This window comes from Halichoeres trimaculatus, unplaced genomic scaffold (genome assembly GCF_033239565.1).
Source record: "Halichoeres trimaculatus isolate MK-OKI-2021-1 unplaced genomic scaffold, fHalTri1.1 fHalTri1_scaffold_15, whole genome shotgun sequence".
Lineage (NCBI taxonomy): Eukaryota > Metazoa > Chordata > Actinopteri > Labriformes > Labridae > Halichoeres > Halichoeres trimaculatus.
In genome coordinates this window covers 25,691,671-25,707,618 of record NW_027437193.1, presented here as the reverse complement: position 1 = coordinate 25,707,618, position 15,948 = coordinate 25,691,671, and the positions used below count along the sequence as shown (strand labels likewise).

The following is a 15,948-nucleotide window of genomic DNA, read 5'->3' as shown; positions in this document are numbered from 1 at the left end:
GGTCTCTAAGACCACATGTGTGATGTGGCTCTTTGTAGTACCACTGTAATTTTTGTGGCTCTTGGTCTTTGACTGGTTGGCCACCCCTGGGTTAGAGGATTGTAGCTGGTACCCAGTAGAGCTGCTATACAGAAATGAACAGAGGTAGGATGGAAGTTTTCCTAGAATTGCTTTATAAAGAAAATTCAGCCAGTGTTGTCTGTGAATTGCTCGTAAAGTCCAACCTAAATCATGAAGAAAACAGTGATGGGTGAGAGATTTTGCGTTGGTTATGAAGCGAAGAGATGCATGATACACTGAATCAAGGGTACGCAGGTTGGAAGCAGACACATGGATAGAGGATATCACCATAATCAATCACAGACAAAAATGTAGCCTCCACAAGTTTGTTATTGGCATTAAAAGTAAAACAGGACTTATCTCTCTTCTTCTAAAATAAAAGCCAATCTTTATTTTAAGCTTCTTTTTTTTACTAGGTTTGTTATATGTACATTAAATGAGCGTTTGCTGTCTATCCAAATACCCAAGTACTTGTTGGAAGTCACAATTTTAATACAGTTTCCTTCAGAAGTAAAAACATTAAAATAATTCACCTTTTGCAAGTTTCCTCTAGAGAAGACCATGAACTTTGTTTTTTGGAGGATTCAAATCTAGCTTTAGATTTTGTAGCTTCATTTTAAGGACTGAAATGCTGTTTGAAGCTCTTGCACCGCTTTTGTAACAGAGTTTGCGTGGGTGTAGATGACAGTATCATCAATATATAGATGTATTTTGGCCTTTATTTCCTTTCCCAGGTCATTTATAAAATTAGAAAACAGAATGGGTGCCAGAATAGATCTCTGGGGGACACCATTAGTGACTGGAAGACATTCATATTTATGGTCCTCTGCATAGACACACTGAGTTCAACTGGTAAAATAATTTTCAAACAAACTAACAGTGTTGGAACTTTAACCAGCAGCTCTAAGTTTAATCAATAACAGTTCATGGTTAACTGAATCTAATGCCTTGGACAGATCAATAAATAAGGCAGCAGAATGTTGTGAGGTCAACATGCACATTTTCTCTGACATTTTGGTTTTAAAACTCTTTAAGCAGTATGAAATGTTTTTAATGTCGATTTTTAAATTTTATGTCTGTTTGCTTTAAAAAGCTGTTGAATAAACATACCTGTGCTATCTGGCGTATTTAAAAAGCCCTCTGAAAGGTTTTTATTAATAAAATCAAGAACTGTGTGGAGCTGAGGCTAACCTTGAAATTGAGAGGATTTCCTTCAGCTGCCTGGTTGTGATTGTTGCAGCTCCCTGTTTTTGTGTTGAAGCCAACACTGAGCGTTAATGGGTTTGGTCTGACAGTAAAGACTCTAATTAATCAGCTAATTGGACAGCGTGCGTGAAAAGGTCAGCTGTCAGTGTCTGTCAGAAGCATGATGACAGATGTCATGTTTATGCGGCTCCAGTGACTGATGGACTCTCTGGTATTTTCTCCTTATCTTCTCTCTTTACTCTTCCCTATCATCTCCTTCCCCGTGTTTCCACCCCTTCTTTTTTTCTCATTTCTCATTCCCCCGCTTCCCCTCGCCTCCTTCATTAACCTCCTCTCCTGGTCTTTCTCCCCCTCCTTCCTCCTGCTCTATCTGTGCCGCTGTGTTTTTGTAGCTGAACGATGGGCGCTTCACCATGACACAGCTGGTCGGGATGCTGCGCGGCATCGCTGCGGGGATGAAGTACCTGTCAGATATGAACTACGTCCACCGAGACCTCGCCGCTCGAAACATTCTGGTCAACAGCAACTTGGTGTGCAAGGTCTCAGACTTCGGCCTTTCACGCTTTCTGGACGACACGTCTGCAGACCCCACTTACACCAGTTCCCTGGTCAGTATCCTGTGTGTGTTTGTGTGCTCACTGCATGTTTATGTACACGGATAATTAAGCGTGCTAATTTTCTCCCCTTCACTTGTTTCACATGTACATATGGAAGCATGTGAGTCTGTTCATGTGTGCCAATATTTGCATTAGCGTGCGAGGCTGCCTGTGAAATTTGCATGAGTGTGTGTTTGCAGTCATGAGACTGCAGTGTGACCAGCTGAAGTCAACCCTTTCTATTTCTGTGTGTGTGTGTCTGTGTGTATGTGTCTGTGTGTGTATGTGTGTGGGAGCAGGGAGGAAAGATTCCTATCCGGTGGACGGCCCCTGAGGCCATCGCCTTCAGGAAGTTCACCTCTGCCAGTGACGTGTGGAGCTACGGCATCGTCATGTGGGAGGTGGTGTCCTACGGAGAGAGGCCATATTGGGACATGAGCAACCAGGATGTGAGTTTGCTTTTCACCCCACAAACACACACCTCTAAATATCTCTTTATGCTCCACAAGTGGGTTTCCAGTGAGCACCAAGCAGGATTTAAACATTGATTTGATAAAATACGGCATAGGACAATTTCCTGTCCCCACGATTTGACCTTTTACATTTTTGGGGGTGCCAATTAGATTTAAATTGCAATTCTTCAATATTTCTAATTCATGCAAGTTTTAGTTCCCATTTTTTTTAACACCATGTCTACACACTATATCAGGAGCTAAATTTTCCCCAAAAATGTACATCACATGTGAGTCAGTTTTTAAGATTTATTCAGGGGATCAAACTAATACTTAAATGAAGGACTTAAATTTGATAAAATAAAATAAAATAAAATAAAAGATTCTTGACCAAAAAATTATATACATTGATTTTTTTTTCACACAGTTAAGACAGCAGAGTGTTTTTAATTGAAATCTGATTCAAACATAGAAGTTTAGTCGTAGTCTTCACCCATTAGTTTTCAGCAAAACACGCAAAAACTCACTGGGCTTTGCATCCTTCAACTGGCCACACACTTGAAAGTTCAAGCCAGATTTGCCTCCCTCAGTGATCAGGGGGGTTGTGGCCTCGCCATTGTTGGTCCAAGTAATCTTGAAGTGTGTGGTGTCAGTTAGGGATGCAAAGGGTTGGAAACTTAAATTTCCAGAAACTTTCTATGGGAAGTTAGGTGCAGGACATTTTGAAATATTCTGAATTGTTTTATCAAAACTTATTGGATTCGATGCAAACCTCAGGTGGAGCCTTTAATGATCTTGTGCTGTGGGCATCGTGCACAGTGCTTAAAGGAAGTGTGGCGTCAGTCGCCCACAAGGCAGCAAAGTGCTGACATGTGGTCAAGGAATAGCATTGATATTCAAGCAAACTTGCATTGAATGTTGTTGTTTTAGCCAAAATTATCCGACAATATATGTACCCTAACTTTTTTTAAGTTCCTCACAATAAATTCCAGTTTAGTGACTAGGATGACTGGGAAGTGTCCTCAACTGGATGTTTAAGCTCAGCAGCAAACCTAAACAAAACTGTTCCCAGAAACACTTGTATTTTGGGGAAAAGGAGTCCAGCTATCAGAACAGTTTACCAAAAATCTGTTCCTTGATTTTTGCTGCGTGACAGATCCCAGATCCCTGAACAGCCAGGTGATGACGTTGACTGCCCTCTGTTTGTTTATCCCCATAAGTCACATTTGATCACTCGAGCTTCTGCCAGGTCTTATGTCAATGGGATCATTGCCCAAAATGCAAAGTGTGGACGAGTGGCCTTGAGGGATCATTAAGAGTGTGATCCAAGGATTGTCTTGTTAAATTTTTGCCAGAACTGTTTCTATGTGTGCAATTTTCCTACAATTTAAAAACCAGTTAGGATCTAAAAGTCATTTAGTGTGCGCCTGGCCTTCATCTGCTCCTCTTCTCCTAATCCAGGACATTCAGGTCACAAACGCCTCGCAGATACCCCAAACACAGCAGGGTTTAGCTGCTTTCAGTTTGCTCTAGACCTCATGTGAGTCTGGTTGAAGCTGGATAGAGCATTTGGGAGTGTGAGGAAGAGTCTTCCATATTTGTCACTGTTTCTTAAGCCGCGTTTCCACTAAGCAGACCAGTTCGGATTGTCTCAGTACAGGGCGAATTTTGTGGCGTTTCCACTGACCTACCCCGGGACGGATCCCCAATTAACTGTGATGAGCCGTCCCACTTTTTGGGACCTTTTCGTATGGGTGCCAGACTGAACTGATCTGCTCTTGGAAGGTGGAGCTACAACACTGCAGACCATTGATTGGTCAAAAGAATCGTCACTGTGCGACAGCAGCTGCATTTCTCCTGGCGGCACATAGACTCTTCTGAAACAAAGCTTGATTGTACTTTGTATCAAAGAGCCACATGCCAATCACAGAGAGGACAAAATGCTGCATGTCTTCCACCAAGACTGTATAAAACATGAACGTAGTCTCAACAATGTCACCCGTCTGTTTCTGAAACAGAAAATGAAGCACATTGGCTATAGCGGCCATATTGGTAGTGGCAAGGGCTTCGCGTACAGCCATAGGGCGCCTGTCGGTCATGTGACCCTCAGCTGTGCCTCCTATTGGGGGAGCTCACAATCTTAATATCCTCTGAACGGCAGAGTTAGAAATAAATTCACCCCCCGTACAGTGGGTGCTGATATTAAAATGAGCGACTCAGACAGGAGACGTTTTTTGAACCAGGCTGTAAAAAGGTTAATTTATTTTTTAAAAACAGCTTTTTTTGGCTGGGGGTGTATGTGACTCCCGCTACTTCTGGAGCCAGCCTCAAGTGGACACTGGAGAAACAGCAGAATTTAGCACTTTCGCATTGTCTCATATTCTCAGATCAGCGGTTGCCACTTTATCTTCCATCTATGCTCTTTGTTTACTGTGTCGCGATTTATTAGCGGGGTACACTGTGTCGCGCTGCTACGGCATCACACTATTGTTTAACAGCTGCGGCTTTAGGCATCCAGCTTACCACGAGAGGGCACAGTTTGTTGTGGAAACGCAAATGGGATCAGGCTTAACTGAACCAAACCGTGCCAAACTGTACTGAACCAAACCGGACTGCCTGGTGATGACGCGGCTTTTGTTTAAGTCAGCACAGGGAAACTCCACTCATTGTAATTGACGTCATCAACCTGCCCACTCATGTTGCTGTGAATGTTCCAGACTGTTACCTGCTGCATCAGCTTTCCCTCACTTTCTAGAGACTTTTTTTACCACCAGGACGTCAGAACAAAGTCTGTTTGGTTGAACAGATTGGGACTTTTGTGTTCAGGCCTTCAGGAGTGCAACTCATGTGTGAAAGGCACTCCAGTTCAGGACCGGCTGAGAGTTCCTCTGAGCTGCTGTTCTTTGATTTCCGGTCTGACATGTTGGCCCTGCAGTCTTTATCTCCTCATTGCAGAAGCTTTTTCTACCTTTCTGCCGCCTTATTTACCGCCTTCTCTCCCTCTACAAATCCAAACTGCAAAGCTAAACTCTTCACACTAACAAAGGAATAGTCAGGAAAGCTTTGGTTCTTATTTTCAGACGTTGTTACCTGTGGGCTATCTGCACCGCACAGACATCACAACTACACCGACGAGCGCACAGGAAAGAAACCTCCCGGTTCCTCCGCCCTGAACAAAAACTGCGGAAGCGATGTGTACACCTCCACTTTATTCCCAAAGGAATATCTGCTCTGTATTGTGCTTAAAAAAAGCGACTTGTAAAAGCTGATAGCAATAAAGAAAAAAGGGAACTGGAATGAAAAATGCCAGTAATGTATGTATAACTTTCATAACAAAACCCACATGCAGTAATGAAAGCTTCAAAGTCAAGGCCCTGTATTGTTCCCAATAGCCCTTTGTGCAACAGTCATCGCTCAATAAGCAACAGAGTCAACAAATGTGAGATATAAACAGAGGTGCTCGCCGGCTAGGAGAGCGACATAAAATCAAAGGACAAGCAGCAGGAGGAGAGGAGTGCAGAAGAAATGTTTTATTGTTCCCAAATGGCAATTTTTTTATTGTTGTGGGGAGTTTCAAACTCATACAGAGCTTACTGAGGGGAAAGCAGTTGCTAGGCGAAATCAAATCAATGAGCCAACGTTTTCATCCTCCACTTATTGTTTCTCCCATCAATCACGCCACTTTTGAAGAAGCAACTTTGAGAATCCTTGGGAAAATTGTTTTTACAGTTTTTGTAAAGATGCTGAAGAGAAGATTGGAGTGTGTGACAGCAGAGGCTAAGACACTTAACAAAGTAGGACATAACAAACACACTGACTGAGGATTATTCTTTCTCCACACTAACAAAGGCCAAACACAGCGAGCATAATACAAATGAGTCAGAGGCAAATGTTAATGCTTTGTTATTGCACTGCGTGAAACGTGTTTTAAGCTCGGGTCATATTCTGGGTTTAAACCTCACATGGTAAATATGGAGCTCACGTCACACCTGCTGCTGAGGCTGATTCAGATCACGGTGACAGTTCACCACTTCTGCTCAGAGAGAGGAAGCTCCTGCTGACTAATGTTCAAGTTTGGTAGTTTATAGACTTTACATCTAGACTAACCCACTCTTCCAAATGTTAGCTAAAACTCAAAATACAAACTGAGCTCAATTTATGATCCCATTTCCAAAAGAAGTTGGGATATTGTTAATAAGAACTGATTACTTTTGGTTACGTATGTATAAAGACAACATTTTAAGTTTTAAGACTGGAACGCAAGGGAGTTACCTTTTAAACTAAAACTTTGAAGCAACAATAATTATAAAGATTTTGGATTCTTTTTTATTAGAAGTTATAGAAAAGAACTTTATTGTTATTGTAACAAGTACAAAAAAATTGAAGTCACAGCAGCAATCAAGAAAACAAAAGTAAGAAAGTGTATAGAAAGTGCAAAAAGCTCCATAAGAAAATAGATGCTGACAGCTTGTCCATCATTGTCCAGTTCAGCCAGTCTCCACCTCCACAGGGTCCAGGACTGAGCTTCTTCAGCAGTCTGTTCAGTCTCTGTCTCCTGGATCCTGTCTGCTCACAGCAGGTGAAGCTCTTCCAATGTGGCGTTGGTGTCTGATGTTAGCTCCGTTAGCCATGTCTGTGAATAGCATGATGCTACTCTGCCCTCTGGTATTCCCTCTGTTGCTGGGTTAGTACAGCTAGCGCGTCCATCTTATTGGAGATAGATCTTACGTTCCCAATAACGATGGATGGAAGGACAGGTCCATGTCATCACTTCTTAGCAAACACCTGAGAACCAGCACGTCGTCCTCACCTCCTTCTCCTCACCTTGTGGGAAGACATCAGGCCTTACACCAGTTAGCAATGATATGCTACAGGCTGCTAACAGCTGATTTCACATATAAACAATGCAGCCATGGTTACATGTACGATCTCCAGACATCACTGAAGCCACAAAAAGTTTGGTGTCCATGACCAACAGATGAGCCACACAAAGTAATGATCCACTCTAAATACAAAGATTACAAAAAAGAGACGAAAAAATTACAAGAAATGTTCAAAGAAGACAGAGCTGCTGCAAAAGGCAGCCATAGCCAACAGGGCAGCGCCCCATGTATGTAGCCCTTAATGCAATAATAGATAATTAATAAATAAATGTGGCTCCTCGGTGAGCTGGATGAAGGTAAAATCTAGATTTAGTTGTTTTTTCAGTTTTGTCAACATCTTGAGTGAAGTAGTGCACCTAGATTTTTAATGTTATAAAACTGCACTGTTAATTTGACTGTAAGGTAAAAATGCAGTTTTATAGTGATTAATGTCTCGCTCTGTATGATTTACTGTTTGTTTTGAGCAGAGGCATCGTCTCTGTGTCCTTCCCCAGGAGTGCAGATGTTATGAGCTAATAGCTAACTCTGGTTCAGCAAAGTGTCTGAACACCGTCCCTGTCAAAATAAACCAATAAACAAATAAATGACTAACGTTCCAGCTCATCTTCACCTGGCTTGTGGCTTGTGGCGGGTGATTGCTGCTACCTCTTTCAGCTCAGTGGTCCCTAAGCACAGTAAGGGGAAGCTGCTTGGCTCATTTAATGCTGGTAATAGCTGAGGAGACGAACCAGGTCTCTGTGTTCACACAGATTACGAGAACCTTCTGGTATCATCTATCACACACGCTACCTACCAGGACCGCTGTCTTATAGGTGTGAAAATCCCTTTTCATTGTTGGGGGGAGGGCAACAAACGGTAAAATTTCAAAGAGTAATTCCGGGGGGGGGGGGGGGGGGGGGGGGGGGGCATAAAATCAATGCCACATTATTGCTTTGTGATTTAATACTTTCTCAAATGTCTTACATGGTGATTTTAAACAATGACTTTAACTATGTCATTGTTCCTTAAAAGTCCATATCCACCAGTTTACAAGTTTGTTTATTCTCAACCAGCAACTCCAAGAGTTGTATTGAGTGGGTGGGAGGTGTCAATTACACCATATGTGACCTAACAGTTTCTTTACCCACCATGAACACTGGTCTGATCACCACTACAGCAGCTCCACACTTTATAATGAGATTATCAGCACCAATATGCAGGTTAAAGGTTATTTTAAATTTCTACTTCTTTGCTTCCAGTTCGGGTCGACCAGGACCAGATTGATTAACGACATGTCTAGGTCTCTATGACAACGACACGCCGGCTGACAAAGTTTAGTAGAGAGAAGAGATAAAACACAGAGGTCTGTGTTTTTGTGCAGTGGTCTGTTCAAACTTAAGAGTCTATCAATAAAATGAAGAGTGAGGTTACGTTAGCTCTGATTGGTAGATGACTGGCAGGACATAACCAGGATTCACTAACGTTACACATTACAGACATGTCTTAGAGCTGCCAGCTGCGCTAAATATAAACAGCTACTAAACTACTTACAAACTGGCAGTGTTTACTTGTTGTCACGTTAGGCTAACATATAGCCGGCTGCTACGACGTTTGCTTGATGTCACGTTTCAAACCATAGCGCTATGTAACTGTACTGATTAATACCTTACCTCAGCGCGTTGTATCCAGTAAAAGTTGTCTTGAACAAAGAGATTTTGTTTCGATCCAATCTCCATTTAATTTCAGAATAAACACATGCCTCACTAAAAGTAATTTACCACCGTGTGTGGAGACTCCGGGCCAGAAGGTAGCGAGGCAGTTCAGTCAAGACATGTCCTCCTCATAGCATCTTTAACCAGGGTTGGGTTCCGAATTAGGTACTTTTGTAGGTACCAACCGAATTCTGTTGAAAGTACTGGATATTCACATAAAATGAAAAGGTGCCTGTGAGGGAGTAGGTGATTTTCCATGCTGGACATGAACACAGCATTGCAAGGTTATATATTGAAGAAAAAATATGTTGAATTGAAAAATATAAATATTTTATTTTTTTAAATGTTTTTTTACAACATAAACACAAAAACGTACAGAAAATTGGTACCGTTGAGTACCGGTACCAATTGCCAGGTCCCAGGCATTTCAATTGTGAAAGGACCCATCCCTATCTTTAACACTTGCCAATGTTAGATCTGTATTTTGTTTGTAGGCTTCTACAACTGTCACATGCTTTGGTAAGAGTCATCTTTAAGACGGTTGGGGATCGGGCTCATGGGAAATATAGTCTTTGACCTGGAGAAACACTACAGTTTTCCTCCAATCAAACCAATTTAAGAATTTCTTACTCTGTCTTTAATAAAAATAAATAAATCAGAGATCTCTGAATTTGTTTTTGTGAATGTCTTCTTTGCTGAATGTTCAGAGCCAACCATGCTGTAGGACCCACGCGTGCACACAGCACCTCTGTGTCTAAAAACAGCATGACAGAGACCTCTGTTTTTATTCTCAGGTGATGACGGCGGTGGAGCAGGATTACCGGCTGCCCCCACCCATGGACTGTCCCATGGTGCTGCACCAGCTGATGCTCGAGTGCTGGATGAAGGAGAGAAACCTGAGGCCCAAATTCTCCCGCATTGTTAGCACCCTGGACAAGCTGCTCCGCAACGCCGCCAGCCTCAAGGTGGTGACCAGCTCCTACTCAGGGTGAGTCCTTCTGCAGCCTCCAACACTCACTGATGACAGATACCCAAAGAGTCATAGTTAAGGTTTTTTTTCTCACAGCTAGTGGGGTTTCAGGAAGAGAGAGTGTCTGCTTGAAAATGTGTTATCTCAGTTCTTTTAAAGAGGAGAAAAGCACTTCTCTGTTACCAGCGTGGCAAGTTTGCTGTGAGATTTAGCAACTTTTCGCACAAACTTGCTGATTTTACTTTTTAAAGAGCTGCAGCAAAAACCCTCACTGGGTTTAGAGGCTGTGTGGAGAGGGGACAATTGTGAAGAAACCCAGCGTGCACAACAACTAGAGCTTAGAGTCAAAGCAGAGGCTCGTGGCAGAAAGGCTTAAATATTTCACTGCAAATTTACCCACACTTTCATCAGGAGTTGGCTGTGTTTTTGTTGCAGTTTGGGCTGCTACTGGAGCTGACCGTTGTTGAAAATATATATATGCATTATTCTGCTGCCGGGCTCGTCGTACCAAGTGCTTTTGAGGTTTTCTATAATAACAGCAGGATAGCTTCAACACAGAAGGGGATGATGCAATCCCCTCTCTTTCACCTTGTGTGAGATGGTCCTCTGTGTTGAATGTGACGGCTGTGAAGTGGAGGATGAAGACCCCTCACGGTGAAGAGCTTGGTGGAGCAGTGCTTTTGGGTTTGTTAGAATAAGATGTCAGTGAAAAAAGCTGTTGTCAGCATAAAAAAAGAAGCACAAAAATGTTCGTGCTTGTTTGGTTGTGTTAGTTTTATGCTTTGCGTTGATTTTTTAGCTAAAGGTTGTTTTTTTTGGCTGACAGACGTCTGCCTTGAAAGTGAAGAAGTTGACGATTTCATCGGTAGCCGTCCTCGAGCTGAGGATTGTTTTTTTACTTTGTTGTGAGCGCAGCGACTCTGAGTTTCACAGACGTGTTTGTTGTGAGTTTTGTTCACCTGGCATCCAGTCAACAGTCTGATTAGTGCTGCTTTAGATGCTGGATCCTCAGCTCTATAGTGATGTATAATGAATCAAGCGCACATCCTCATTCCTGTGTGATGGCTTCCTGTTTCTGACAGGCACAAAAGGCTGGATTCATACATACAGTATCCAGGTCTGGTGCCAGCTCCTTGGCTCACAGTTTCACTCTAACACAGGGCCCCAAGGGCGGCTCCTATGCCAGGATCCGGGCTCACTGAAGCTAATTGTGTGTGGAAATGTAATGGCTGACCTCGGTTTAATTCCCCCTATACTTGGCTGGATGCTGGAATGTAGGTGATAGGACAGACAGCAGCCAGAGCTGCTGATGTGGAAAAGCAGGAGGTGATGAAGTGTGAGTAATAAGGGAGATTGAGGAGAAGCTAAAAGAGAGGAATGTGTTTAATTAGGTTGCTAATGAGCTTTTTAATGCATCAGGGGAGGGTGCGCCCAATACTGGGATGGGCCAATAGGAAAGGGGTATAAGTGAGCGTGTGTGTTTCTGATGCTTCTTTATGTGTGTGCGTGCGTTGAGCTACATGTTGCCGTGTGCAGTTGACACGCCAGTGATTAATTTACAGCCTCATCTGTATGCAGCACCGAGAGCGATAGACAGAGGAGGAAGAGGAGCGCGGAGAAGGGATCATGTTGTCAGAGCATGATTCAGGGAGCGTCTCCCGTGTTAGCGTGTGCGTCTCCCGCTCACCTGCCATTGGCTGCCGACTGATGCTGGGGCAGATAACAAAAGGAGGGAGGGAGAGGATATGAGATGCAGCGCTATCTGTAGAGTATCTTCAGCCACTGGGGCCTTAAAAACAAGGACACTGGCTGAGGAACAAAGGACACTCGCAGGCTGCCGCGCCTTTCCAAAGATAGCCGAGAAAAATGTTGAACTTTTATTAAAACTGGAGATATGATGAATAGATTTGGCTCTGCGTTTGAGTTGGACTTATATTTATCGCAGATGAAGCCCTCGATCAGCAGATTTTCACCCTCCTGTGTTTTATTGTTTATATCCACAAGGTCTTAGGTGCAAATACTCTGCAGAATTTAGCTCCAGCAGCACAAAGATGGATTAGACCTTTATGCACCTTCAATGAGAGCACTTAGCAAAGTAATAATGAGCTGAATCTTTTGTTTAAAGTGCCTGTGAACCCGCGACTGACCTGCGCGGCTGCTTTGTGTTGGCAGGGATCTGCTGCGGCTCGGGGGAACGCTGCCGGGACACAACAGGAAGAGTCCGGACAGCAGTCAGGAAATTGTTCGGCAACAGATGAGCCAAACCCTCCCCATCCGAGTGTGAGCCGAGGACACAGAGCGGATAAAAACTACCTGAAAGACTCTGACGCCAAGAGCCCTATGTAACATAAAAAGAAGAAGATGAAAGAGGGAGGCGGGAGGACTGGGACCGTGATGGAGATTTCATTCCAGCTGGAAAATTTAATGTGCGTTCAAAGAGACTTTTCATTGCAGTGTGTGCGTTCATGACTTGACACTTGTGGATTTGTGACTAATGACATAAACCAAACTTCCTATTGCCCCTTCTCAGGTTGTGTTTGCATGTCTGCATGTGTTTTCTGCTGGTTGGGAATCAGACTTTTCTTCTCTCCGCCCTCAGATTGAGGACTCAGTGCCAAGACAAAGCAAACTTCTGTTTGAAACGAACATTAAAGACAACTCCAAACCTTCCTGTACACAGTCGATCTAGTCAATCTTCTCCTTTGTTTTTTTTAAACCCAACCAACGTTATTCTTTTCCTTTCTTGATTTTTAAGAACAAAAAAAAAAGAAAAGACACACGTCATCTGCTTCCTCTTAAATACTGTCTTCCACGAGTACCGGGGGACAAACTTGTTACAAATGTGTACAAAGCATCCGAGTCTTCACGCTGTCTCTCCGCCGTCAGAGCGGGGATTGAACTGACACTGTGCGGGACACGTCATGTGCATGCCAAAGTGGAAACTTCTTCATGAGAAAAGTAGAAACGAGTTCCACGTTTGCTGTTTGCTTTGGTGGAATTTTGCTGTACGGACTTTAACGTCCAGGTTTTCTTAACCTTGTTTGATTCATATACGCATTGTTTTTGAATGCTAAGTTATTATCATGTTATTGCAAAGAGGTGTTATTTTCTGTGTGTGTTTTTTTTACAAGCACCGGGGCTTAACTTTTTTATTACACTGCTTGTTTTTCACACATTGACAAAGCAGACGGACATGAACGAGCGATGGGAGGGGAAACGTTCTGCACAGACAGAATAATTATGTCTCTAAACACAGACGGGACTTTGTGGAGATCTGTTTTTAAAAATGAAAAGCGCCTGTGGTCGTGCCGTGGTGTGAACGTGTTGCAGATCAGGGGGAATTAAAAAGGTCACTATCCAGATAATAAGTTCCCAACCTTAATATTGAGCTGACCTACAAACATTAGTGTCAAACAAATTCACTCATTGGTTCATTTCTCCTGACATGTGTTTCCTTCAGCACGCCAGCTGTCAGAGCAGTTCCTATCTAAAACAACTGCCTGTAAATATGTTTCTATTAGAGCAGCCAGCTCAGCATTCTCAACAATCTGACCTGACTGTGACCTCTCTATGACCCTCGTTTATATGCTTGTTTGTTTAATGTGGAGGAGCAAACAAAAGGAGGAGTTCCAGTTTAATGGTCATTACATATCTGAAACTATATGTCACAATGAAAGAAGAAAACGTGTGTCTGTTAGGGCAGACTTCTTCCTGTGCAATTAAAGGTGTATTAGGTTGTAAAAAGAAAAAAAACACGCCGGAAAACTAGAACAAAAATAAGCATTTCTCTTTCAGTATTTTTACGATAATCATATGCAAATAAATTATTAAACAGATCTCTGGTATTCTCTTTGATTTCTCGCTGGGTTCACCAAGGCTGGAGTTCCAGGTTTCTCTTATCCGGCAGAGGGATGAAAAGAGGGAATAGAGAGTGTGCTTCACCTCCTCAGCTCGAGTATTTCTGCAGCTCTGGATTGGACTCATTAAGATTTAAGGTTAATCAAAGGCCGGTCCACACGGCTCACCAATTAGCGAGACCACAGGACTATTTCTGGGGATTTCAGACTCTGCTGGAGGAGCTTCAAGGAGGCAACGATAATCTGGCTTCACACCAAGAGTCAGTGTTGTTTGACTTTAATCTGCCAGCCAGGACACAAACTGGGTCTCCGTCCCAGGCCGGAGCACACGAGAGAAGCTGTCACCTTCTGTTTTTATTGACACAGCGGATCCTTGTCTTGAAGGGACCTCGAGAGAGAAGGAGGGTGTAAGATCATAAGATCAGCCACTGAAGGGAGCATGCTCTGTGTGATCATCTCTGCTGCTCTCACGGGACGTGTGCGCACACACCAGGTCAGCACTGAGGCCTTCAGAAGCAGATCCACAGTGTGCTTGTACACAGACGATGTGACGATGTTGTTCCCCTCTGTAACCCTGAGAGCCTGGCATTTCTCATCTGAGTCAAAGCTTTTAGCTAATCTGCAGAGAGATGCTCTGTGGCGTGGTAGCTCTTTTTTCCATAGATAGAAAGACACGCTTGACCTTGCAGGAGAATATTTAGCGTACAAGCCTGCAGAGAGGGAAGTCTTCCAGTGTTTTTTAGTGTCTTTCTTGAAGAGGTTCCAGCTTTTTTTAATGAGCGGAAAAACACAGGAGGAGCCTTTTCAAAAAATGTGTTTGCGTGGTATTTTCCTGAGATCTGACACAATGTCAAAAGTGAGATTCTGCATCCTGTTTACCATCAAACATTTGATGCATTTCCAGCTTTTGCAGGCCACTCCAGCTCTGGCTCGCTGCTCGTCTTAGCAGAGCATGTTGTCACATTTTCCCCTGCTGCAACTTGAAGATGATGTAAAATGGCAGCAAAGCTAAAGGAAAATATCTCATTATCGTATCATAGACCATTACGTGATGAGAAATCAGCCGAGACAGTTCCTCTCAGGTTAAAGCGAGGGGAGCCTGGTGGAGGTGAAAGCTGAGGAGGTGATGGCACGATGACAGACAGTTTTTATGACGTGGCTGCTGGCTGCTTCTCAGTGACTGAACATTCTGCAGTTCAGCATCAAATCCCTGAGAGTGATCCCTGAGATTACTGAGATTAACAGCAGCACAGCCATTAAACTGGACCCACATAATCACACATTAACACCAGCCGAGATGGGACTCGATGCAAACACACACTCAGATGCATGAACTGTGCGCGCTGGTGCACCCTCCCTCTCATCCACGGATCTGCAGGATTGGCTGTGATTTGTCAGATTTAGCTGCGTCTCCTTGTGTACCCCTCCTGAATGCACCAGTGTGTTCTCCTCCAAAGCTCAAAGCTCTCATTTGCCATCCTGTCCAAAGCAAGTTTAATGCCTCCAATTACAGGGGGTCTGCAAGCAGGCAGATTTGGAGCGAGGAGGCTTGGCAGGAGAGTTTGCTACGCATCAGGGCCTTTTAACAGAGTAGTGATTTGCTGCTGCTGAAGCTGCCTGCGCCGGCTCATCAATGGAAAACTACCCTCTTTATGGTGAAGCGCACGCAGCACTAAGCCCAAACTGTGAGGAGAGAAACACACACGAGAAAATATCAGAGCTTTTTAACAACGCCGTGCCCTCACTGTGGAGGAATTTCTGCATCTCTGCACCGCAAGCACAAATGGAAATCAAAGTCTTTTCAGCCGCACTTTTCATGTAAAATGGGCCGTGTTTTAATTGAATCTTCTGAGATACTGTACAGCAGAGCGTCACGGTGCGGTGCATACAGAGATAGCTGCAGAAACATAACATGTTCTCTGGTGTGTTGAATACATGATGGTCAGGGGAAAATGTCCATCTCCTTAAAGCTTCATTCCTGTAAATACACATGACAGAAAACCTGGTTTAGTTTCGAATCTCTAATCTATAGCTCACACATTTTCTGTTTTTGACCCTTAATTATGGTGGTGTATGATTTCCCAGGTGTTCCCTGACCTTACACTAAATCTATAAATCAGATTAAATCCACAATTCATAAAACCTTATTCTTTTTTAATCCAAATTAATGGATTACATTTCCATTTTTTGTAACCTGATTATTATAATCTTGTTAAAGATAATCCGTTCCTCC

The 15,948-nt window shown here is 43.3% G+C and overlaps 1 protein-coding gene across 1 annotated transcript in view; it reads left to right on the top strand.

Moving 5' to 3' along the window:
• The window catches only part of ephb3a (eph receptor B3a), a 46,892-nt gene extending 33,198 nt beyond the window's left edge, over nucleotides 1-13,694 (top strand). The window contains exons 12-15 of the mRNA XM_074688296.1: nucleotides 1,659-1,874; nucleotides 2,162-2,311; nucleotides 9,683-9,876; nucleotides 12,031-13,694. Of these exons, the coding sequence (XP_074544397.1) occupies nucleotides 1,659-1,874; nucleotides 2,162-2,311; nucleotides 9,683-9,876; nucleotides 12,031-12,142 (672 nt within the window). The 3' untranslated portion in view covers nucleotides 12,143-13,694. The remainder of the gene's footprint in view (nucleotides 1-1,658; nucleotides 1,875-2,161; nucleotides 2,312-9,682; nucleotides 9,877-12,030) is intronic.
• The last annotated feature ends 2,254 nt before the right edge of the window (nucleotides 13,695-15,948 follow it).